General features: G+C 41.1%; 2 protein-coding genes across 5 annotated transcripts in view; one reads left to right on the top strand and one right to left on the bottom strand.

Annotated features, from left to right (window-relative positions):
- WDR3 (WD repeat domain 3) overlaps positions 1 to 17,003 on the bottom strand; it is a 29,891-nt gene extending 12,888 nt beyond the window's left edge. Inside the window, exons 1-12 of the mRNA XM_031457903.2 lie at positions 16,886 to 17,003; positions 13,369 to 13,569; positions 12,177 to 12,386; positions 9,647 to 9,765; positions 7,998 to 8,076; positions 6,731 to 6,826; positions 5,707 to 5,820; positions 5,450 to 5,551; positions 4,899 to 4,996; positions 3,854 to 3,961; positions 3,156 to 3,386; positions 115 to 208 (exon numbers count right to left, since the gene is read on the bottom strand). Coding sequence (XP_031313763.1) covers positions 115 to 208; positions 3,156 to 3,386; positions 3,854 to 3,961; positions 4,899 to 4,996; positions 5,450 to 5,551; positions 5,707 to 5,820; positions 6,731 to 6,826; positions 7,998 to 8,076; positions 9,647 to 9,765; positions 12,177 to 12,386; positions 13,369 to 13,539 — 1,422 coding nt within the window. The 5' untranslated portion in view covers positions 13,540 to 13,569; positions 16,886 to 17,003. The remainder of the gene's footprint in view (positions 1 to 114; positions 209 to 3,155; positions 3,387 to 3,853; positions 3,962 to 4,898; positions 4,997 to 5,449; positions 5,552 to 5,706; positions 5,821 to 6,730; positions 6,827 to 7,997; positions 8,077 to 9,646; positions 9,766 to 12,176; positions 12,387 to 13,368; positions 13,570 to 16,885) is intronic.
- A 48-nt stretch (positions 17,004 to 17,051) lies between these two features.
- Positions 17,052 to 25,389, top strand: part of GDAP2 (ganglioside induced differentiation associated protein 2) — a 57,325-nt gene continuing 48,987 nt past the window's right edge. The window contains exons 1-3 of one of the 4 annotated variants that reach the window (XM_031457906.2): positions 17,068 to 17,221; positions 18,415 to 18,539; positions 24,952 to 25,195. In XM_031457906.2, coding sequence (XP_031313766.1) covers positions 25,020 to 25,195 — 176 coding nt within the window. In that variant the 5' untranslated portion in view covers positions 17,068 to 17,221; positions 18,415 to 18,539; positions 24,952 to 25,019. Of the gene's footprint in view, positions 17,222 to 17,889; positions 18,201 to 18,414; positions 18,540 to 24,951; positions 25,196 to 25,389 lie in introns of those variants that run through there. The other 3 variants (XM_031457905.2, XR_010382253.1, XM_064488882.1) reach the window with 3 other exon arrangements.

Here is a 25,389-nt window from a genome sequence, read left to right as displayed (position 1 = left end):
TATTATCCGGCTCTAATACATTTCCCAGATGATAAAAAAGGAAGCAGACTTCTCAAACAGCTTTAAGAATACTGAGTAGAGAAGTCCCCCAAATCCAAGAAAAAGTCTGTTTACCTTTGTTCCTATGACCACCTGCCGATCACCAGGTACAAAGAATGAGCAGAGCGCATACTCGCATGTCATTGTGCGGATACACTGCAGGGTAGACCTGGGAGAAAGAAAGAACAAAGGAAGAGCTCACGTGTCAGAAGGACCTGCTTGTCCACCTGAGAGGTCAGCAGGTACGTTCAGTGCACACTTAGCCACACAGAGCGATCAACATGGAGACAAACCCTTTGAATAACCCTTGACTTCTAGTCAAGGGAGAAAATATTAAATGGCACCTGACTGTTTTCGCTTTTTTTTTTTTTAATCAAAGTATGGCTGATTTACAATGTTGTGATAGTTTCTGGCGTACAGCAAAGTGATTTAGTTATACATGTATACATTCTTTTTCATATTCTTTTCCATTATGGTTTATTACAGGATATTGAATATAGTTCCCTGTGCTATACAGTAGGACCCTGTTTATCTATTTTATAAATGGTAGTGTGTATCTGCTAATGCCAAACTCCTAATTTATCCCTCCCCTACCTCCTTTCCGTTTTGGTAACCATTTTTTATGTCTGTGAGTCTGTTTCTGTTTCATAAATAAGTTCACTTGTATCATATTTTATTTTTTAATAAGTTATTAATTTTTATTGATTTTTTAAAAAATAAAACATTTTCTATTTTGTTATTTATTGGAAGGGAGGTAATTAGGTTTGTTTATTTAATGGAGGTTCTGGGGATTGAACCCAGGACCTCCTGCATGCTAAGCAGGTGCTCTCCTGATGAGCTATGCCCTCCTCCCCAATTTGTGTCATATTTTAGGATTCCACATATAAGTTATATCATATGATATCTGTCTTTTTCTTTCTGACTTCATTTCGTGTGATAATCTCTAGGTCTAACTTTGTTTTCTTGGTTAGGGGCTCCCAATCCTAAGGAACAGATTCTACAAAAGCAGGGCTGGGAAAAGCATCTGCTGGGCTCAAGACAGCCTGACCCGCCACTATAAAAAAGTGAGCCCAGAGGACTGCAAGTCAAATTAGCGTATCATACCCCTGCAAATAAAGTTCATTTTATTAGACCATAAACACTCATCCATTCAACAAATATGTATCAAATGCCCACTTCATTCAACATTTTCTCAATGCCAGGCACTCTTCTAGGTGCTGGAGATATAACTGAATAAAACAGAAGAGGCCGACTCTCATAAAGCTTAACATCCTTTGGAAAAGAGACAGATACTGGAGTATCAGGTGACAGCAGGTGCTGTGGAGAAACCCAGCCCTGGGGGAGGGGATGAAGAGCGCAAGGCGGGAAAGGGATAGCAGGACTGTCATTTGATGGGAAGACAGGGAGAAAGCCCGTAGCCGAATGGAGAAGATGGTTCCAGGCAGAAAGGAGAGAGAGCACAAGAGCCACGACACAGGCACGTTCTTGTCGTGTTTAAGGGGTAACAGAAAGGCGAGTGCGGCTCCAGTGGAGCAGCAGGGAAGGGAAGTAAGAAGTAAGAGAACAAGGTCTGTAAGGACTCTGGCTTCTAGTCCGCATGAGACAGAACTACTGGAAGTGCTGTAACTTCCAGGATAAAAAGCTTACACTGGCTGCTGTGCTGAGAACAGACAGCAGAGGGGCAAGTAAGGAAGCATGGACACCAGACAGGAAGTTCCTACAACAATCCAGATGAGAGTGATGGTCTGGACCGGGTCGTGGCAGGGCAGGTGATGAGTTGTGGCTGAATTCCAGTTAGTTTCAAAGGTAGAGATGACAGGATTTGCTAAAGAACCGGACGTGGGAAATAAAAGAGAATCAAGAATGGCTACAAGGTTCTGGGCTGGCACAACCGCAGGAAGCAATCATGTACTAAGATGGGGAGGTGTGTCTGTAGGAACAGCAGGTGGGGAGACCCAGAGAAATGAAGATCACAAGTACGGTCCAGACACATAAAGGTCTGAGATGCCTAATTAGACATCCAAGGGGTGATACAAAGGATCTGGAAATACGAGTCTGCTGTTCGGGGAGAGGCTAGGACCAGGGATATAAATTTATGTGTCACCAGAATAGAGAAAGCCACCTGACTAGAGGTCACAGAAAGTGAGACTGCCCTGAAGCGCCCCAGCATTCAGGGGTCAGCAAAGTTAAAAAGGATCTGAGAAAAAACAGCTGGAAGAGGAAGTCATTAAAAGTCAAAGAAAAGTGTTTCAAAGAGGAGACGTTATCAATCCAAGGAGAGCATCAAATGAAGCTTACAGGTCACTGGATTTAGAAACATGCAGACCACTGACGAGATGACAGGAGCTGTCGTGGGGAAGTGGTGGGGATAAATGTCTGACGGGAGACGGAGGAAGACAGCCTGGAGAAAACAAATCAGAGGAGGGGGAGCTAACCAGAGAGAGGAGGATGAGACAGGGTTACTGTTCTCTTTCAGACGGGAGATATTACAGCGTATCTGTATGCCGATGGGAAAGATCCAGCAGAGAGGGAGGAAAACTGCTAGAAGGAAAGAGAAGAAATAGAAGCCATGATGGACTTTGTTTAGGGGCACCAGCGTCACAGGAGGAAAGACAGATTATGTGGATACAGATGCTAAACTGGCATATGTTATAGGAACATCTGAATGGTTTTTAGATGATTCCATTTCTTGAGTGAACTAGAAAGCAAAGTCATCAGCTTAAAGAGGCTAGAGGTGTGTGAGGTGTGAGGAGAGAGAAGGTGTGAAAAGCATCCAGGCCAGTGACGAATGAGAAGCCATGGTAAGATTACTGGACAGCACTGGGAGCCTATGTGAATTGAGAGCAGGCAGCATATTTGTGTTTTTCTCTGGCTGAGAATAGCTATAAGCTTCAGACATGGAATAAACTTGCATTTTTTTGCACCAAATGTGAAAAGGCCTTTTTTTCCTACTCTAAACTCCACAGGCCTATGGTCAAAATGTGCTGAAGTTACATTTTGAGAGAACTGTATTTAGGGCCCCAAGAAACTAACAGCTAACCATCAAGAGTACTAAAAACTAACTGAAAGGGAAGAAAACACTGCTGGGTAAAGCTACAGAGCATCATTTCACCAACCTGTTCCATATCTTAACGGAATCGGCTGCTGCTGAAAGGACAGCGATGTTGTCTGAGCTGAATGACAAAGTCCGCACGTCACTGCGATGACCCCCGATGGTGATTCTGTTCGTCCTGACAGGCTGAGGCGCTGGCACGGACGGGCTCAGTGAATATAATTCCACCAAGTTGTTCTGCAGCAGGAAGACAGCCTTTAACTCGCCTTGAGGCGAGAGAATCAAATCAAAGGACCTGCATGAGAAGACACACGTAAATGTAGCAACCATCTTCGCTCTCAAGGGCAGCTTTTTCTGGGAGACAGGCCTTGCAATGCCTTCCATCTACACCAAGTCTGAGCAATTATGAAGGATTTTACAAATCAGAGTGCTCTGAATATTGGACAGCAGTCAGGTACAGGATCTTAAGACAAAGAAACCTGGGCTCAGATAGTGGAACTGAGCTGCTCTGGTGTGTGTACTTTTTAATAAGGGACCTCAAATCCTTTTAGAACATGGGTGCACATTTTTCCTTTTAATCGGCAGCAGGAAAGAACTGTATGAGATGAGTGAACCCATGGTGAGGCGGGAGCTGAGTGAGTCCCACAATCACTGTCTCCGAACAGATAATTCGTAGACACTGCTTACAAATAGCATGAAAAAGCCAAAACAACTTTGTAGCTTCCTATTTCTATAACACTTCAGATACTACATTTTACTCACTTGATTTTGGCAGAAGTTTTGATATTAGTCACCCGCTGGATCTCATCTTGCAGAGTCATTTCAACACTGACTTCAAGGTCTTCCTCCTCACCTTTGCAAGAATTTCCTCTAGGGGGCAAAAACAAAACAAAACAAAACAAAAAAAAAAACACTATCACGCTGTTACTGCTCTTCTAGAAGCAGCTTTGCTATTACTAGTACTTGAGTCAAGTTCTGGTCTAAAACCAACAACCTATGTGAACCTGGGAGAGTCACTTAACCACACAGGATTACCATCGGAATGAAACAATGCAGTGTGTGTAGAAATGCTTTGTGAACCAGAATGCAATCAATGTAAAGCATTATTCCATCTGATGAGTACCCTCAATAAATGGATTCTGAATGCAACAGCCCATGAAATTCCCTGGGACAAGTCTTTATCATTCAGATTACTCCACAGGAGTGTTTCTGGTAAACTTCTCTAACTTCAGAACTTTTTAGAAAATCCATTAACCTGCACTTATCAATCCAACCATGTCAAAAAAAAACCAGAGGTCTTAGAAGATTTGCCTTGGCAAAAAAAAAAAAAAAAAAAAATCAGATGACTATTTCTTTTGAGACTTGATAAATTTCAACCACTGAGAAACTGATTTCCGTAATTATAATGACTTATTTTAAGGCTGTATTTCCCCCAAACTTCAGTAACTGTCCAACCACTCTTCCTTCTCACAGCCCCAAAGGTCAGCTTCCTGCTGTATAGGCTGCTGTCACTGAAGACACATTGCTAGCCTCTGCGAATTAAGTCACTTAGAAGCCATTTTTTAAATATCTGTACTGTCTTTCTGGTCCTGTATGGCTCTGAGTGCAAGGCTCAGGAATACGTTACCTGTACTAAAAAGTAGAAATTAAAAACTTGGATAATGGCATGCCACAAAATCTTCTCTAGCTTTTAACGGTTATTGGAAACAAGAGTACATAATCCCTTAGAGAAGCCATGGTTTTTCTACCAGTTTTTATATGGCCCACCCAGGCTACTTCACTAGTAGTAAATATCACGAAAACACACTTCGCTTTCTTTCTAGCTTTCTTCATCTTCTTGTCCATTTTCTTCTGAATTTCCTCTTTGGAAAGGATACGAAATACTTCTAGCACAGAATCGGTTCCCTAGAAAGGCAAAAGATTGATGTGAGTCCAGGAGAGGCAATTTGTAATTTAGCTTTTCCTCAGTAAAAACAAATCAATAATGTTTCTTTTTCTTCCCTTACTAGTTGTATTACCATGAACACCTAAACCTCTCTGGGATTGCTGTCACATCTTTAAAGTGGGGATACACGACTTCCTGTACACAGCATTGATCTGAAGACTGAATAAGAAATTAATGCTTTTAAACTGCTTAGAAGAGCAGAGATTTAATAAATGTTTGCTAATAAGAACAATAATCATTAATTATTATCGTTGTTATGCTAACAGAAGCTAGGGAGTATTGGTGCACAAAGTCCCATATAATGAATTCTTAACAGAATCAAAAATTCATCTCTACATGGAACGAAAGAGAAGAACAAGCCTCTGAAAGGAACAGCCTGGTCCTTGTTACTTTCTCCTAAAACTGGCACTCACGTGGCAAGCAAGAATCCTGCCTGTCTTGTCGACTGCAAGGTTCACAACTCGGTCCCTTCCTTCCCGCATTATGGAACCAGCTTTTCTGCACGTAAGGATGCGCTGTAGAAGCAAGAGAAAAGATGAAGATGGATAGTTATTTCTGCTGACCCCTGTGGAGACACGGTTCTAAAAAATGCAGGTAACAGTGATATTCCCTGAAAGGAACACTTTCCCACCACTCAACTCAACTGAAGATAAGAAACAAAATGAATTACATCCTCAGGAGCTTCCTCCATCTCAAGGGTACCGTCCTCTGCTTCATGTGTGTCCTGTATTCCCGGGGAAGACTCTTTGATTTTCTTGGGCTCTGGTTCTTCTGGGTCTTCAATCTGTTTTAGAAAAATGGGAAAATAAAAGCTGAAATAATGTGCTCCAGAAGGTGACTCCTAACCCTAATGACTTAGAAACCTGTCCTTATGGCCACTGATAACTTCTATTTGTGATCTCTCTGATCAAACCTCTTCAGTGGCAGCACATTCACCAGAATATATTAAAAATTGACTCCATCAAGTGCAAGCAGGACATTATTCATTACACTAGCTCCAAAAACTTTCCATAGTATAAGGACTATTGTAACAAGGTGAAAAAGTGATGACCCCCATTAACTTTAAAACCTTCTCAGGTGAACCTACCATGTTCTAGAGGGAAAGATTCAAATGGGCATCAGAATGGCAAAGGCATTGCATGAGAGGCTACATTTTTCTCCTTAAGTAAAGAAAAGATAAACCCTGGCCTACTAACGTAGAACTCATCAAAATGCCTACTGGACGCAACTCCGCACACCTAACTCCAGCTAAACCTAAAGTCTATTACCCTTTTTTCCACAGAAAATCTTTTCAGGATCTGAGAAAAAGTTATAGATCTTCTCAGAATATACATATTTATATAAACGTGCACAAGTTTTATGTAAGATTTTTGTTTGAGAGAAGAGGGATACAGATATTCCCAAGTCCATCCATGGACACCCAAAGGTCACGGAATATGAGGCAGAGAGCCCTATGAACTAAAACACGAGCACTACCAGAAGCTGCGAGCCTAAAGCTATCCTTCCACGTGCAAATGAGGGCAATGGAGCAAAGAACGAAGGAAAAAACTGTTTAGAAATCGTAGGTTATTAGTGAAGGGAAAATCCCTTCCGGTACTATAGGAAGGACTCACTAATTACATCTGATTCTAAATTCAACGAGCCTGTGAAACTGCTAAAACATGGCACTGCCATGACCAGGAAAAAGTAATTACCTCCTGCAGGTAAGCTATGTCCCAAGCCCTCAGCTCACTGTCAGAGGCCCCCGTGATGAGTCGCTTTTCTTCGGACACCAGCACCAGCCCCCACACCTACAGAGTGTAAAAGGAGTCAAATGAACTTGACTGTTAATGGATTCCAGCATGCAGGACCTGACAGTCCAAAAGTTTACGTGTACTGTGGTGAACTCTTGTTGGCTTCTTGCAAAGTCTAATATTAAGGTAACCCTTTCAAAATACACTAAGAGAAAGCCCACTTTTAGTAGAACTTGTGCATATGTGACAGCCAGCAGTTCCTCTGTCGTCTCCTATCCGCAAACTTAGATGACAGTTGTTCAGCATAAATCATAACTGGAAGCCCCTCCAGTGAGGATGTAAGTCTGATTCTTCTTTGATTTCAGCAGCGCACTGCAAATAAAAGGTGCTCCATTCATGTCTATCAAACCATACTTTTTAGCCTCAAATATCCAAGAGCTAAGCAATGAAAACAATAGTTTTGCTGTAAATCAACACAGAACCTAATTTGCTTCTTCCTCTGTACTAATTCTAAGGCATGATACTCTCATATATCCTAGGGTATGTATGTATTTTTTTGAGTTATAATTCACACACAATATTCTATTAGTTTCAGGCATACAACATAGTGATTCAATATTTTTATACATTGTGAAATGATCACAAGAGACCCGTTCCCGTCCGTATCATACAAAGGTGTTGCAGTATTATGTGTACATTACATCCCATGACTTATCTTATAGTTGGACATTTGTACCTCTTAATCCCCTTCCTTTTTGTTCCTCCCCTCAATGCCAGGCATGTGTTTTTGAAAGCCTGGTGTGAACAAAGCACAAAGGAGGATGCAAAGATGTAGAACGTTCCTTGATCTCTATGGAACAGATCTATGTTCAGGTAACTATCATGATGGCTGTGATTTGCTGTTTACCTGTCATCAGGCCAGGCACTGTACACAGAGTTATCATTAAACTTCCCTACGATCATAAAGGTGGACACACAATTTAAAAGTGAGGAAACCCATATTCATGGGTTAAAAACTTATCAAAGGCCAATTTCTTACTAAATGCCAGAGCAGCTCCATCTGCTCTGATGGTTGGCACTTCGTCCACCACACCAACTTCTTTCTCTCAAGACAGTAGACGATGATTTACTGTTAGCAGCAAAAACAGAGCCATGAAGGGGCAGAGAAGAAACCATCTTCCCTGTTCGCCTTGTCATTCTTTCCCTGGGCCCACCTCCCTACAGGTACCTCAGTTCGGTGGCCAACTATTGTTCTGAAGCAGTGCTGGGTATCCAGGTCCCACCATTTCACCATCGTATCTTTCCCACTGGAAGAAGAAACAGGACAAAAAATCTTATTAGGAAGAATCACTAAACTAACAGGGAGATCAAGGACTCATCTGTTGCCTTAAAAAGGCAATATACAGCAGTGATGTCTAATGCTTCTATGGTACCTGACCCTTCTTTCAAAAAGTAAAGAATCCTAACTCTCCATGTGGCTCCTCTCAGGTAGACAATAAAGTGTTTAATCTGTAAGCACAAAAACAGCCTTGAGTTCAGAGTGCAGCAGCACACAGAACCGGATCTGTCGCCTGTCATTTCCAAGACCAGAGCATCAACCCTCTTTCATACTGTCTAGCACAGAAACATCTTAGATCTCGCCTGCTCCCTTGTCTCCCGTGTCCAGTCAGTCACTAGGTCCTGAAAATGCCTCCTCTGGGAAGTCTCTAAGTCTTGATTCCTTCCAGTCCGTTTCTGTACACAAACCTGAATTTAAATCCTATTGCCTGGGTTATTTTAGTAATTTATCGGGTCTCTGTCTATTCCTGTTCCCACCAATACACTACAGTCAGACAGTCTCAATTTTCTAAGTCTGTGCTTGCTCAAGGTCTCTGAGATATGGAAACCAGGCTCCTCAGCACCATTCCCCGAACCTCCCATTGTCTGGCTCTTCATCTCCCTGCCAGCGCGCTCCACTCTTCGTGCCTCAAATGCCCGTGCCCGGCTTCTCCACCAATATGAAATCCAGTACAATCCTGCTTCACGACAAAATTGGAAAAAAACCAAAAACCTGGCTTACAAAATCTTTTCTATATAATCTCACCTCAGGGTATTTTTGCTTCCCCTTATATTCCCTGAGCTGTAACGTGTGTATTTTCCAGCAGAGCCACTCCCTCACAGAGCGTGTTACCAGAACAAGGGACACACACATGTCCCTGCGTCCTATCCCATGGGAACTAATCCACCACTGGTACAGCACTTGGTGCTGCTCCTTCACAGTCCCTTCCGGGTCATCACTACGGGGCTTCTAATTACTGCCCGGCACAACTTAGGATCCCAAGCTCTCCCGGGTGGCCATTCCTTAGGAATGATAACCATTAGATTGAATGATATGAAATTGCTGGTATCTGACCCATGATTTTCAACCCACACAACTGGAAACTTCAACTCGTTCAGCCTAACAGATGTTCAGAAGGCCTTGACATGGAGTATGCCTCTTCTCCAAAGGTAGGCTGAAACAAACATCAGGTGTTCACATCTCCCCACTGCTCTGTATTCTGCTTTTCCTGACTCTCTAGGGATCCAGAAAGTAAAGACAACTCATTCTATAAAAGGTCTGTCAAAAGGTTAAGGAACATGAAAAAGCTGGTATCAGGGGAAAAAACTGACAAATCATACAAGAGAATTAAAAAATGCTAAAATACCTCTGGATAGTGTCGATGACACTGTTTGGGAGGGGAGGGAAGGAGAGCGAGCAGAGAGCAGCAGGCAAGCAGCACAGGAGCTTGAGCACAGGGGGGAGCAACGAGTAAGGAATGGAGCAAGTTCCCTCTCTGAAATCCTCCCCGATCAGTTCACCTGGAAAAAGAACTGGAAACGAAACTGTCATTTCTTTACCTGGTAACTAGCAGATTCTTTTCTCGCAGAAACAATGCCTGTGTGATGGCGTCCTTGTGCCCCTTCAGGCGGTAGAGACCACTTTCATTGATCACATCCCACACAATAACATCTGTGTCCTAAAGGATCAAACAATACAGAAGAATTTTCTTTATCACATAAGGCCTAACTTGAAAAACAACTGGATGTACTATTTTTATTACAAAGGTGGTAAGTAGTCCTTACAGAAAATTTGGAAAGCATATAGAAAAGTACAGAAGGAAAAACACCAATTAATCACCCACCCAGACTTCACCACCACATTTATTTTGTCTGATCCCAGTCTTCATGTATATACACAGCTGACTGAGATGACGCTATTCCTATCATTTTATAACGCTCTCCCTTTCTCTCACCTAATATATTTCCACTTTTCCATGTCCTTCCAGGCTTGTTTCATTTTTAATGGTCACATAATAACCAACCTTAAGGATATATCATAATTTTACCTTTTTTCTGTTTCAACATTCCTGTACATAAATCTTCATATATATCTCTGATCAGAATAAAGACTAAAAAGGGAAATTCTTGAGTTAAAAGCCATTTCTGTTTTAAGTGTGCAATTCACACCATCAAGGTGATCTCCAGCCTACAGGACAACCAGGGATTATGTGTGACAAGGCCAATCTTCCCATCCCTTTAGCTCTGGTTATGCTCAGCTACTCAGAAACCACCACCAATTTCACAAGTTGAAAATGCTGTGTCAATGCTGATTTGCATTTCTGAATACCAGTGAGAAATTCTGTACATGCTCCGTGGTGATTACTGACCACTCTGCACCTCTTCTGAACTGCCGATTCATGTCTCTCATCTTCCTTTACTTGACTGTAGGTTATTAAGACACGATATTAATCCTTTTTATACTGGAACTATCAAATATTTCCCTTTTTCATTGTTCCTTAATTTTCCAAATTTATTGAGAAAATAGCTGACATACATCACTGTGTAAGTTTAAGACACACACAAAGATCTAATCTGTTCTTAGGAACAATAATTAGTACAAAAAAACTAAAAAAATGTGCAGTATACTGTTTATATGTATTTACATTCAATATAATGTGTATGTGCAGTTGAACTGTAATAATTCTACATAATAAAGCTGGAAAAAAATTTTTTTAATTAAAAAAAAACCACATACAGCATGATGGTTTGATTTACATGTGTTTTGAAACAATTACCACAAACGGTTCCACTAACATCCCATCTTCTCACAGATACAATAAAAAGAAAAAAAAAAGGAAAAAAAAATTTCTCCTTGTGATGACAACTCATGATTTATTCTCTTAACAACTTCCTTATACTGTTTTAATGCACAAATATTTTAAATTTAAGTATTCAAATTTAGTCATCTTTTCCTTACAGTTTCTTTTCTTGCTGCTATGCTTGAAGTCTTTTTCCACCTTGGTATCAGGTAAGTATTTATGTCTTCTAGTTTACTTAAATTATCATGGTTTAAAATTTAAGTCTTTAACCCATAACTCATTTTGGTACACAGCAGAAGGTAAAGCTTTAGCTTAAAATTTCCCCCCACACAGCCAATTATCTCATTACCACTTTATAAGTAATCCATCCCTTTTCCACTCGCCAGAAATGTCATCTTTAAAATATACTAAGTAGCAATCTTAAGTGGATTTGTTTCTGGGATTCTCATTTGGTTGCAATAATCATTTTTGCATTGATACCAGGTTAATACAATACATTATAAATTATGACTTCATAATGCATTTTATATCTGAAACTTCAAACAACAAAAACAAAAATAAAAACAAAAACAAATCCTGAAAAAAAAAATCTGAAACCCTTTTATTACTTTTTCCCCAAATTCTCCTCTTTATTATTTACTTGTTTTCCCATATTTGCCTCTATATATCATTTGGTCACGTTCTAAAAAACAACAAAAAAAACCTTTGGGCTATTTATTTTAATTGCTTTAACTATATAAACCAATTAGAAAGCAACTAGCATCTTTTCAGTACTTTGCCTTCCCATTCAAGAACATGGTGTGTTTATTTATTCAAATCTTCTGTAACATTCTTCGGTAACGTCTCACAGTCTTTTTGTGCCTGTTACTTGACGTACTATTGTAAATGGATCACTCACATCATATTTTTTAACTGAAGATTGAGCTGTAGGAAAGCTACTGATTTTACAGAAATGAAAGGCCAAGAATCAATATTTTGTCTCTCCTTTTCCAACCTGTTTTATTTCCCCCACTTGTGTACTATTTTGGGTAGCAGGTCCACAATGATGTTACATAATCATTGTCATGGGCGTTCTCATCTTGTTCCTGTATTTAACAGGCTTTTATCAGAGACTATGACAGGAAACAAAATGAACCTCCCAATTCATACTCATCCTCATTTTATTTCTACCACCTATGCTGTTTTGTCCAAGTGCCCACTGTGTCACCCAACAGTTTCTGTGAACAACCTGCTTCAACATCAGCCTTACACTCCTTTACTAGATCTGGGCACCTAATTCTAGGTCTCACCTTGGACCCAGATGCAAGCCTGCCTCCCAGCTGATCATACTTCAGGGAAGTGATGGCTGCTTTGTGTCCATTGAACGTCACATTTCCTTCTCCACTCAGGAGGCTGAAAATTCGAATAGACCCATCCTCATAACCGACAGCCAAGTGCAGCCCATCTGGGGAGGGGCACAAGCAAGTGACTTCGTGTTTAAGCCCCTGAAGGATTAGGATCTGAAATAATAAGAATCAAAACAATGCAGAGGAGTTAAGCATGTCATCAAGGGACAAGTGTAAGAATAATTAAAGTTAAAGAGTATCAGTAATTCCAAAGCACTCTTATGAATAATAATGAAATTTGCGTTCTATCTCAAGTTCTTTAATATATAAATTATCTGTACGAGGTTAATGAAACATTCAAGAAATGGTAAAATTTTCTTCAGAGCTCTACATCACCATAATACATGCAAAAACTTCTCAGGCAATGGAATATATTACTAAGATCTTATTTTATGTCAACATCAAATGACTTTCCATAAAGGGTAATAAACACATACTTGCTTTAATTGAGCTCCAGCTCAGAAACCAACCTGCATGGTATTAGAATGCTGAAGTGGTTTATTCCCAAAGGACTCTGGGGTTGGGGGGACTGTACGTGTAAAAGCATTACCCTGTTGGAGGTCACAAAGTGAGTGGACAAGATCAAAATCTTGGTATTTGGTTTGGCAGAAGCGGTAGGCTTAGGGAATTCAGAGTCACACAAAGTATCAAAGGCTAGTTTAACAACCCTTGGGTCTCATCTGTATAATTCAGAAAACGATTCAGTCAATATAGCAGAGCAATATTCCTTTTAAATCCTAATATTCTATATCTGGTTGTGAAGGCAAGTAGAAGTTGAAAAACTGAGAACTGGCAAAGCAGAGAAAAATCAGACATGTTGGGAATAACAATCACAAATCATGATCTAGAAACATCACTGCAAACAGATCTCTAAGTGGTAAGCTTCTATTTGGTTGTGGTTTTCAGAACTTAGTGCAGAAAAACACAACAGAATCTGATACTTGGTTAGCCAGACCCAAAGGAAAAAAAATTTTCTAGGCGCGCACACATAAAAACTTCTGTGTACGATAAAGCAAAGCTCTTTCACTCCTGCCTCCATCCTCAAATACCTATAGATCAGTATTGTATCACCCCAGGTGATTTCTCTCTGCCTTACCTTTTCTCCTTTCCTTAAGTCCCAGATGAAAACATGTTCACAGGCCGGTACTGCCACATAGCGTCCTTTTTCACCACGAAGTGTCACGAAGACAATATTGCCTTTCTGGCTGCCGATAAGGCCAAAGACGGCACTGGCAACATAGCGCAGGTACTGCTTGGTGAGTCCCATGTTCGGACGTCCGACACCACAGGGAGGCAGCTGAGCATCAAACAATGAAAATTTAGTTCTTCGGGTACCTTGGATCTGCTAGGCTAGCAAACATTTGGCTTCGATGCAGCTAAACAATTCACTTCTGCCCATTCCACTGTCATCAAAGTTTTTACCATTGAGATTGACAGCATGAGACTGAAAACATTTATCAACGAGCACTTACTGTAAACATACTAATTAGACAGGCAGTGACCTAGATGCTAGAGATACGGTGTTGAGTAAAACAAAATCCCTGATCTTGGAGCACTTACCTTCCATAACAGCAACTCTCAAACTCCAGTACGGATCTAAATTGCCCAAGGGATAGTTATGAAAAGATTGCTAGGAACCACCTCCACCTCACCTCCCCAGTGTCTATTTCTGATTCAGTAGGTCTGGAGTGGGGGGCAAGCTTTTTCATCTCTAACAAGTTCCCAAATGCTGCTGCTACTGCGGTTCTTCACTTTGAGAACTACTGTGCTAATACATTCAGGTCTGTCCTTGACTTCCAAATCAGGGCAGCCACCTCCTCCTGGCACATGCCAAAAAATGGTACTGCAACTCGGCACATTATTTTTGAAAGATGCAATAGTTCCTGTTTAACAGAGTGCAATCCTATGGGGCCTTCCTGGGACAGACCACTCCCCACGTCCTCCACCCGCCTGTTTTGCTAAAGGGAACGTTAGCACCCTAAGCCTTCCCCAAGTTCCAAAGAGCATATTTAATCAGAGACGTGGGGAAAAAAATGCAGAAACAAAGGAAAACAGTCAGGCAAGAAAAAGCCAAGGAACTTCAGTTCCTCAAGGGCTATAGGTAATATTCTGAGCCACATCCTTAGCTGTTTTGCAGATGCTGAAACCCCCCAGGTGGCAAGAAGTTAACTGCATGCAGACCACCAGCATGTAAACCCCAGATCAGGTGGAACCAGAAGGTTGATGGTGTTGAATCCCTATTACCTCACCACTAACCAATCAGAAGACCGCCCACAAGCTGATCACGCACTACCCTCTCTCTCACTCTGTCTTTAAAAACCTTTCCCTGAAAGTCATGGGGTGGAGGTGAAGGTTGGGGTGAGAATTCTGGACTTTTAAGCATTGGTTGCCTGTTCTTGCTTGGCCTTGCAATCTAACACTGCACTTTCCTTCACCACAACCCAGTGTTACTGCCCACAGACAAGGGGATGCAATTTGGGTTTGGTAACGCCTGCACTAAGTATCAAATTCACTGAAAACAATGGTTATGGGTTAAAAAGAGATCACAGATGAAGCAGATTAAGTTAATTAGCCTGTCAGCTGTTGCTATGGAAATATGAGTATACCCCAGAACACCTGTGCAACTTAAAAAACACAAGCTTATTAAACACAAGTGACAGCTTTTCTTAGCACTGTTTTTTTTGTTGGTGGTGGTTCATTTATTTGGTTTAATGCTACAGGGTCTCTTTCTGATTACAATCTGTTGTTTTAGTCTACTTTAACAGGAAAATATTCAATGCCAACTCGATGGTAATATTCTCTTTTAATGATAATTAACTGGCCTCATTTTTCTTCTCCTAGGAACCAACATAAAGCCAGCTAAAAATGAAGGAAAGGTAATATTAACATGGTGATAATGCTCTTAGCCCTGGCCATTTGATCAGTTCTTTCACAATTCATCTTTTTCCTCCAGCCCCAGCCCCTTAACTGTATTTGTTTTTCATGGGAGTCCTTTGCCATTGACCAACTCCTTCCATAGTATTTTCCCTGGAGGCTTCATACAGCAGGCTCAGGGACTCCCACATCTCTATTTCCAGTCCTGCCCACATGCATGAATACTAATTACACAGTTCCAAAAACTTACTAGACATCCCCATCCAAATACCCTGTAGCATCACATTACTGTGTCTAAAACCAAACCCACCTTGCTTCCTGAACCCCTCTCATTTTTTTCCTAACTTGAAGACACAAAATTCTTCAAGCCATTCAGGCTCAAAACCCTGTAGCAACCTTTGGCTCATTAATAAAATTATTTTAGCAGCCAAGACTTAAAGAGTGCTTACTATAAGGTAACTGATACATTAAATTATAAACGAATTAAAAGTGTAAACATATACAGCTGTTTAATTATATATAGCAGTTGAGTTAATTAAACGAATAAATGTATGTAAAGCACTTCAAAAAGCACCTAGTATATTGTAAATTTAAGCACAAAATTTTTTTCACAAGTACCTTACAAGGTAGGTACAATTCTTATCCCCATTTTACAGACAAGAAAATTAGGCACAAACATGTAAAATACTAACCCAGTCATTTAGCTAGTTTTAAGTGCCAACACCAGATTCCAATCAAGCCAAACTCCAAAAATACCTTCTTTTAACCACTAAACTACTTGTCTTTGCTTCTGCCTCTTTCTTATCTAAAACTTCGCCTGATTGTTCCTCTGACATAGAATCCTTTTCTCTTTCCACTATTTTCTGTTCCAGCTCCTTATCACTGCGTTCCTGCACTGATTTTCTATGTAGGATCTCAGTCTCTGTGTTTTTCATTCTTGTCATTTAAAAATAGTACTGCTGCCTGACTAATCTTTTCAGATGCATTCTTCCTACCCCAAAGCCGTTGAAAGGGCTAAACTGTTTGCAGTTCCCAAGAACTCAACGTATCTGTCCTGTATTTCTTGAATAAACTTCTCTCTTGTCAGGCTAGTTGGTTTCCCTCCTTGTCCTGCCTTTTCATATGGTTCCTCCCACCTAGAGTAACAAGCACTCTCCCGTCTACCTATTTTAATCAATGTTACTCCCTAAGGCCCATTTCCCTCAGGGTTTTCTCTCAGGGTTTTCCACTGCCTCAATACTTCAGATGTCTTCCATACAACTTGGCCCTCGTCATTTTGACCCACGTGCATATATCTCGACACTTTCTGGAGAGAGAGCGCAAGACCTAACCTTCCTCTGCGCCCCTACCATCCCTGTTTCCTTAGCCCAAAGCCCCTCCTCCCCAAACATGCTGCTTCCATGATGCACCGAAAGGCTGGGCCGCGGTAACAGTCCTGCCAGACGTCCCTAAACCGAGTCTTCAGTCAGAAGGTGAGGGGGGATTCCGCACACCCACCTCGCCGCGAGAGCATCGCAGGCTAGCCCTGCAGGCGCACACGCCAGCCTCCTGCGTCCGCGGGCGGCTCCCTGGAGCGGTGGGGCGCTCGCAGTAGCTCAGGTTACCCCCTACCCTAGCGACCTGGCCCCAGTCCCCTCTGCTTCCTCTGCTGCTGGCACCACAAAGGCCTCAGCCAGAACCAGACAAACTCGTAGGAGCCGATCAAATGCTTTCGGCTGCCGCGCACCTACAGTACTCACCTAGGCCTCCACGAGGCTCCGGGCTGGTTGGACCCGCCCACTGGACCCGCCCCTTCCGGGTCCGCTCACGGACCCTCTTCCGCCCGACGTTCCCTTTGCCTTCGGGGGGGGAAATGACGTAAAATCCAGGCTCTGATTGGTGAGCGCCGGCTTGGGGCGGAAGCCAGAGGTTTGCAGCCCAGGGCTCCTGCGGCGGATCATCCCAGCCTCCCGGGACTTTGGCCCGCCTCACCCGCCGAGCCCCTGGCAAGGGTTGTCCGGGGATGCCTCTCGGCCGCTTTCCACGGGGAACTTAACCGGCCGCGCCTGCCGCCTGGATGGGACCGCCGGAGTGCTGTGAGAGGCGGGACGGAGGCCGAGAGGGAAGGCGGGGCGGAGCGGGCCGGGGGCGCGGCGGGAGGCGCGCGGGACTCAGCCGAGGTTGGGGTGCGGGCATACAGGGTCCGTTCTCTGCAAGAGTGAGCCTGTCTCTTCTAGTCCCGCTGTTGGTTGGGTTTCTTTCGCCCGAGGCGCTGTCAGGGTCGAGTTACCCACCGGAAGACAGAGGGTAGGCAGACCCGGGCACTAGGGACAGTGGTGCGTAGCCCCCTGAGGAGGCGCGCGCCTGGGGTGCAGGGAAAATAGGGCGGCCGGGAGCTCTGCGGGTTATAGCCCCAGAGTCGAGTCTGTGTGGTCGCCCGTGTGGACTGGACGTCCCACGGACCGAGACCCGCTCGAATCAGGGCTGGATGGGCGCTGAGCCCAGGATGCTGAGTTGTCTGGATCCCCGCAGTCCCTGGAGTGACATTGCTCTGGCTTTCTGTTTCCGCTCCTTGAAAGCTTGAGGGGGAAGTGACCAGGGCTGACGACTCCTTGCTTGGTAATTGAGGTTTTAGGTGCTTTGTCACCAAGCGGGAATTGGCTTTTCTCTCTTGCAGTTCCGTCTGATTTTATTCTTGGGCTGCATAGAAGTGTTCAGAAATGAGTTCTGATGTGGGTAGCTGGAAAATTAAAGTTAACGTATAGCTATATAAAAGAAATAAGCCCTTGCCTCCACTTTTTGTACAAGGTATCTGCAGTCAACCTAGCAATTAGACATTATCTGATTTTTTTTCAGACACTCCTCAGACATTCCTTGAATTTTTAAGGCATGTTCAGCTAGTCTTCCATAGTCAAGAAAATTGCAATAGTAGAGAATGGATACGATCAGGCTGTGAATAGATGTAGCAGTGTAAGTGTTTTGAAACAAGATTACTGTGGGTTGGATGAATGAGAAAGGAGGAAATTGTGGCAACCAATTTATTTCAATAAATCTGATGAGGAAGGGCGCATTTAGGTGAGTGTGTATGGTTAATACCGCCTATAGATGATGTGCATTATATTATTATATATATGAAAAATGTGTGTATATGAGGGGAAAATGTGTGCTTCAGTAGAAAACTTTAGATTCCATCTTGACAACACCCCTTGGATTATCTGAGTCTAAGGAATGTACATAGCTGTGTAAACTGTAGATAACTAATATTAATATTGAATAATTTTGTCCATAGACATGAAAATTCTGTTCTCTTAGAGGCTCCGTGGAAGTTTTGCCTCATGTCCATTTATTTCGACATTCCTGATTAATGTATATGATCTTGGGACTCCCTTTATCTACTATCTGGCTGATTCCTTTGTGAGTTAATTAAAATCTTAAACCATGTTCATTTTTGCATTTGAACGAGTCATGATTTTACCTTTTTAAGAAAAAATAATTTAACATTATTAAATAAGGGGAGGGATAAAGACAGATGGAAAAATAATTTTAATAAAAGTTGGTGTAAGAGCAGCTGTGGTTGAGTGCTAAGATAATGCATCATCGAGTGTGTCTGTAGTTTCTTAAGTTTCAAATTGCTCAATGTATTAATATTATAACTGAAACATAGTAAAGTTATTTTAATATTGAAGGTGATACTACTAAGTCATCATTAGAGCATGTGCATGGGTGTTTTTGAATGATGGTGTTAAATGACCTGAGATATGACCTAGCTTAGAAATCTTTTTGTTATACTGTATTTATTGTTCACATATTTGACAGCTTCAGTTTTTCCATCTAAGAAGGTTTCTTAAAAAGAAAAAAAGTCATTCTTTATTTGCATAGAGTGATTCTTAAGTATAATAGATTTGGTGTTGGGATAGGGATATTGTGCAGAAATATCTAATTTATCCTAAAGTTTTAAATATACAAATACAAAGACAAAGAATGGTGAACTGATAATTTATAGAAAAGCAGTGCTTAGAGCTGGTAATTAATGGAGGTCAGAAACATGGACCAACTCTCTTTATACTTTTATGCAGGCCTGTCTAATCAGTGTAAGCATTTTGAAGCACAAGTAGACAGATTTAAAGTTCTTATTTTTCTCTTTTAAATGATATCATTTTCTCTTTAGTCAGACAAAAATGATTTTATGGCTAAGGAAGTAGATCTGATCGATTCTGGATTCTTCTGTTTGTTCCATGTAAACTTTTGGATCCTGGGACGTAAATGCCTTGCTTCAGGAGACTTTTTTTACTAAGGTTTTGTGTTTGTTTATGAACCTGTTCAAAATACAAAACTGATCTATTGATCTGCAGTGGAAAGTCCTGCTTCTCTTTAATGTTATCCAAAATTCTGGCTGTAGCTTAGATTACTGTTGCCTTCCCTCAGCTGAGCACTCTGCATTCTTTCCATCACTGGGATTCTTAATCTGAGTCTGGGAATCCTCTCAGATTTATTTCCAGATCTGTGCTTGTTTGAGCTCATGTGCTCACAGTTTGGGTAGTAAAAGAGTTTTTAGCTTTCATCTAATTCTCAGAGAGGTCTGTGACCCCAAGAATGCTAAGAACCACTGTTTCTTAAGGATCAGGAATCAGATTTTCCTGCTGAACTTGGCTTTGCTGCTCCATTTGCTTTATTGCCAAGGTGTTTGTGTTGGGGAAAAGGGAGATTTAAATCTCTTTTTGGTGAGAAAAAATACATTTCTTTAAGAGATGGAGCTGAAAAAGAATTCACCTTTCGTTCAGTGCCTTGGCACTTTCATATAATGCCATTAAACCTTGCCCTACAGTAATATCTCTCAATATTACTTGTTACTTGATTTAACATCCAGTTGTCTTTTAAGATCTGGGCACAGTGAGTCACAGTGACTTTTAAGATCTGGGCAGGAGATCCAACAAACTATACTGACAAGATATGATTAGAGATAAAGGAGAACCAGCAGAGTATGCTGTCCAAGAAGATAATAGAATTTCAGGGAGGGAGTAATCAATAGTAGATGCAGCTAAAATTTGATTACCTCCTGGCTAAGCAGTTTTAGTATTGTTATAGAGATGGAAGCAAAACTGCAGTGGGTTGAATAAACAGAGGAAAAGGAAGTAGAGCTGGCAAACAGATTACTCTTAAAAAGTTACATGGTGGAAAGAGGAGTTTAGTTGTTACTCTGAAAAAGAAATGGGATAGGAAAAAATTTTGAGAATAGGAGACAGGGGAAGGAGAGATCAAATGTGAAGGGAGCATTGATGTTACTACATTCTCTTAGAGGAGAGCTAGTCAGGTGCAGTAAAATGATCAAATGAAGGTGAGTGGGCAGGCTTAAAAGGATGGTTTATACCCTAAAATCACTTAGAAGTTGGAATGATTGAGTGAAGATTGAGAAATTTTGATTTGGAGAGAAGTTAAGTTGAACTATGACTTCTCCTAGAGCATCAGGAAAAGAAGGGAGGCAGTGTGATGTGATGTAATGGAAATGGCATGGATTTTAATGCCGGCTGGTCTTCCATTTGGATCTCAAGTTACCACTTACTAGTTCTGTTGCCTTGAGCTGATAGCTGAACATCTTGGTCTTGGTGCCCTCCCTCACGGTGAAATAAGAGTCTTAATACCTACTTTGTGGGATTGCTGTAAGGGTTAGAAAGCACATTGGTAGCATAGCTAATCCCCTGTGGCTCACTGTCCCTTCCACAGTGGCCCTATTTTGTTCCTTTAGTGTTTTAGGGTCTTTCCTACCTTAAGACGCCTTGGTGTACCCTTTCTGCTGTCTGTAAAACTCTTTTGCTACTTTTGGTCTCAAGTCTCACTTTCAGGAAAGGACATTCCCTGCTTCTCCAGTCCCTGCTGCTTCTTCACTGTAGCACACTTATCATAGATTTGAACTATGTGTTTATTTCTGTGATTATGTTTCTGTGATTTTTGTGGGGCTGTTTCTTCCATTAGACAGGCTCAGCACTTAACAATGCTTGAATGAATGAATGCCTGGGACATAATAGGCAAACAAGCATTTATTATCTCACAATTTCGACGGGTCAGGAATTCAAAACTTGCTTATTCATGGGGTTCTGGCTCAGGGTTTCTCGTGAGGTTGCAGTCAAGATGTCAGCTGGCGCTGGAGGATCCGGGGTGAGCGAGTCACATGCCTGATAGCTGTTGCTGGTTGTTGGCAGGAACTCTCAATTTCTCCCCATAGGGGCCTTTCCGTGGGCTACTTGAGCGTCCCCAGTCGTGGGAGCTAACTTCCCCAGAACAAGCAGTCCAAGAGAGCACTGCCGAAGCCACAGCATCTTTTACAATCCATTGTTGGAAGACACCCAGTGTGACTTCTGCAATGTCCAGTTGGGTACACAGGCTAGCCTTATTCATTATGGGAGGCATTTACACAAGGGATTCATATCAGGAGGCAGGTTTCATTGAAGGACATCTTGGAGGATGTCTATCACAGATGCTCTGTGGAATAGCATAGAGAGTCGTCCAAAAATGACTCAAACAATTTCCCAATAGTGTTGACGGAGGGCCCAGCTCACATAGGAAAACATGCATTTGTTTTGACAGCAGGTAGGATAATTTCTGATTTTCTTTTTTCTAAAGACATAGGAGGGGAATCAGAAAACAGATGTTGGGTTGATCTAAGTGTTAGGGATTAATAAGTCATTACAAGGGTTGACACTGAAGTAAATAAGAGTGTATCTTAATTCAGCAATTTGTGTTTGGTTTATTAGAGAGTCTGACAGCGAGTGTTTTGGTCTTTGCAAAGTGAAGATGTATCTATCTCAGCACTGGTGTGACTTTCACATTGGGTCTGAGAAAGTTATAACACCTAACTTTTATTGTGCCATGTTTTGTGCCAGGTGTTCTGCTGTGCAATTTTAATACAGATTATCTCATTTAATCCTAACAATAACCCTAGGAGTGTATTACTTCTATTGTAGAAATAAGAAAACCCTAGCTTAGAGTCAAGGATAATATAACTATTAGGTGGTGGGTGCTAGACCCAGACTTAGGCCTTCTGATAACAGAACCCAAGTTTTTACTTTGTACTGCCTGCTTCTGCCTCACAGTGTAATTGCATGTGGAAATATTTACCTTAAAATGCTGAAGAAACTGGATTCAAAATTGTACATATTTTATGATTTTACCTATCACAGAAAAAGGTAGGAACTGTATCAAATCTTGAAAGTTTTTTCCCCCTCTTACTTTTTGGTATTTTTCAGATACTCTGTGAGTGTTCTGTAGAGTTAGAGAGAAAAGTTATTTTAAAGAAGTAATTTTGTCCTGAAATTTGACAGTTTGCAAAATGAAAACTGTTTTCAATGGAATTTTTTTGGTATTATGTTTAAGAAATTTCAGCATGAGTCATTGTTGCCAAAAATCTGTGGCTAATTTTTTGAAATTATGAATTTCTGCAGGATGTAATTCCATTGAGCTTGAAGCAGTTCAACCATGGAAAATTCGCGTAGTCTCCATTTGTCCTCTACTCAGCTTGTCCAGTTCTCGTCTGAGTACTTGTAAACAGATCAACAGAACTTGTGATTGCCTCCAGTTTCAAAGGCCAATTGGAGGGACTAAACACCAACTTCTAGATAAAATTGGTCTCTTTATTTCAAAATACTATCAAAGGAGTACTTAGTATCAAAGAATAATACTCTGGTATAATTTTATCATGGTGTAATCTACAAAGACTTTCTGAAATTGTTTGAAATGAGCACATTTCCTACCACACAGTGTTGGTACAAGGATGAAAATATTGTGTCAAATCCATGGTTCATTACAGTTAGCATCCTATGTCTCCATAAGAAACACCAAGAAATCAAGTGTAGAAGGATATGCTTGTTTTCCTTAACTCTGAACGGTAAACATTAGGATCACACAGAAAAACTTTTCAAGGAGTTCACACACCAGCTGTCATTCCCTGATCATCTGCTCTCATGTATGTTCATTGTTACCAACGACCTCCAACTTACCAAACCCACTAATCAGTTCTTAGTCCTGTTACTCAACCTTTCAGTAGCATTTAACCCTAGATGATCCTACTTGAGCATCCTGTCTTAAATTATTTTCTTCATGTGGCTTTTAGGCTGCCCAGATGTTCCTGCTCTTCCTTCCATTCTTGTCAATCCTTCTCTGTCTCATTTTTTGACTTTCTCTCTTTCCAGCCTCTAAATTTTGCCCTAGGACTCAGCCCTTGGATCTCTTATATATTTGCATTTTCTCTCTTGGTGGTCTTGTCCAGTTCCCATAGCCTTAAATACCATCCATATGCTGAGACTTTCAAATTTCTACCTTTAGCCTGACCTCTCCTCTGAGCTCTAGCATCAGGTAGCCAACTGTATGTTTGACATAAATACTTGGGCATGTATTGGGCACTTCAAACCTAACACATGCAAAAACAAATGAGGGAAAAAGTGCTTTGGTTATTACTCCACCCCACAACCTACTCCAGTCTTCCCCTTCCCTGTAAATAGCATTTCCATCTGTTCAGTTGCTCAAGCAGAAGGTCTATCTTTAATTCTGTTCTTTTCTTTCACCCATCGTGTTCATTTAGAAAATCTTGTTGACCCTACCTTCAGAATTCATTTTGTTCCCTACCCATCTCTCACCGCCTTCATCACCATCTCACCTAGATTACTGCAATTGGTTTCTACTGGTCTCTGCTTTTATTCTTGCCCCTACTCAATTTCACTGTAGCTAGAGTAATCTTTGTATTATTAAGTCATGATCTTTATCAGGATCCTCTAATAGCTTCCCCTCATTTACATTAAGATCTGAAGAACTAGTCATGGCTTACAGACTGGATCATCTGGCCTTTCCCTCACTCACCAACCTCATTACCTGCTACTCATTACGTGGCTCATGCTACTCTAACGAAACCAACCTCCTCGCACTTCCTGGAATAGACCAAGTTCCTCCCTGCCCTTTTGGCCTTTGCTTTTGCTGTTTCCTCTGCCTGAACCACCCTCCAGAGCTTCATGTGACTTGCTCTCTCACTTTATTTAGCTCTCTACTCAGGTATTATCTTTTTCTCATATCCCCAGTGACTGGAACAATACCTGACACATAATAGATGTTTACAAAGATTTACTGAATGAATGAATCTACCATTTTACTGAAACAGCTGTCTGACTTATTGGCAAATGAAGTATCCTTTTCTCATGTTAAATTTCTGATGAGCTCTCTGTAGTACTTGATGCTATGTGTCTTATCACCCTTCTCATGTCTCCGTTTCTGTACAACCAACCTCCTACCACATCAGTGTCTCTTACACTATGTTCTATAGGTTGTCAAAGCCTGTTAATTCTTTGTTTGTATATGGCGTCTCAAATCTGTGCCTTCTTCTCCATATGTTTCTCTACGTAGTTCAAACCTTTGTTATCTCATACTACCTGATTGCACTAACCTCCCTGCTTTTCACCCTCCATATTATCATCAGACTGAACTCTTTAAGTTGCACATATTATTTATCTTTGTATTTCCTGCAGCACCTAACACTCCCCCTCCAATAGCAGATTCTCAATGAATGTTTAATGAATAGTCCTGTATTTCTTGGTAGGCCATGTGATTGTGTACATGGATGTAACTCTTCGAAAAGAATTTGTGCTCAAATAATCCCCCTTTCTTCCTGTTTTAAAAAAGCTGTAGTACTTCGTTGTTGTATACTCGTTTTTTTAATGGACAATTTAAGTGACTACAATCACACAATGTACTGTTGGAGCAGTTCACAGTAGAGTTTTGTTTTTTGCTCTAATAGAAGTAATGTAGTATCTGTGCTTCTCTATTAAAATGATTATTTTCTCTTAAGCTAAAGTCTCCAGTGTGTATTGAATTGGTGAGGAATTTGGGGAAAAAACAAGCTGAAGTTCCTGTTCCATGGATCCGTTGGGTGCACCTTCCCAGTTTGTGGATGTGGATACGCTACCAAGCTGGGGCAACTCGTGTGAAGATCAGTTAAATGCTTCTGATGCTGCAGCTGAAACATATCAGGAAGAGACTTTTAGATCACCTTTTCTTTATAATAAGGATATCAATGGAAAAGTGGTTCTTTGGTAATTCTTTGTTTAAATCATGTCATATGATAATGCTTTCTCATAATTTCTTCTAAATTCTTTCTTTTATAATTTATTCTAAACTTTTTTTGTAAACCCTAGCATTATTGAACTATTCCTTCGCATTTACATAATAAAGCTTTATGAAGGTATAATTGACAAACAATAAACTGCACATATTTAAAGTGTACAGT

Source organism: Camelus dromedarius, chromosome 9 (assembly GCF_036321535.1).
Source record: "Camelus dromedarius isolate mCamDro1 chromosome 9, mCamDro1.pat, whole genome shotgun sequence".
Classification (NCBI taxonomy): domain Eukaryota; kingdom Metazoa; phylum Chordata; class Mammalia; order Artiodactyla; family Camelidae; genus Camelus; species Camelus dromedarius.
Note: the sequence above shows the minus strand (reverse complement) of the source record. Positions and strands in the feature narration are given on the sequence as shown.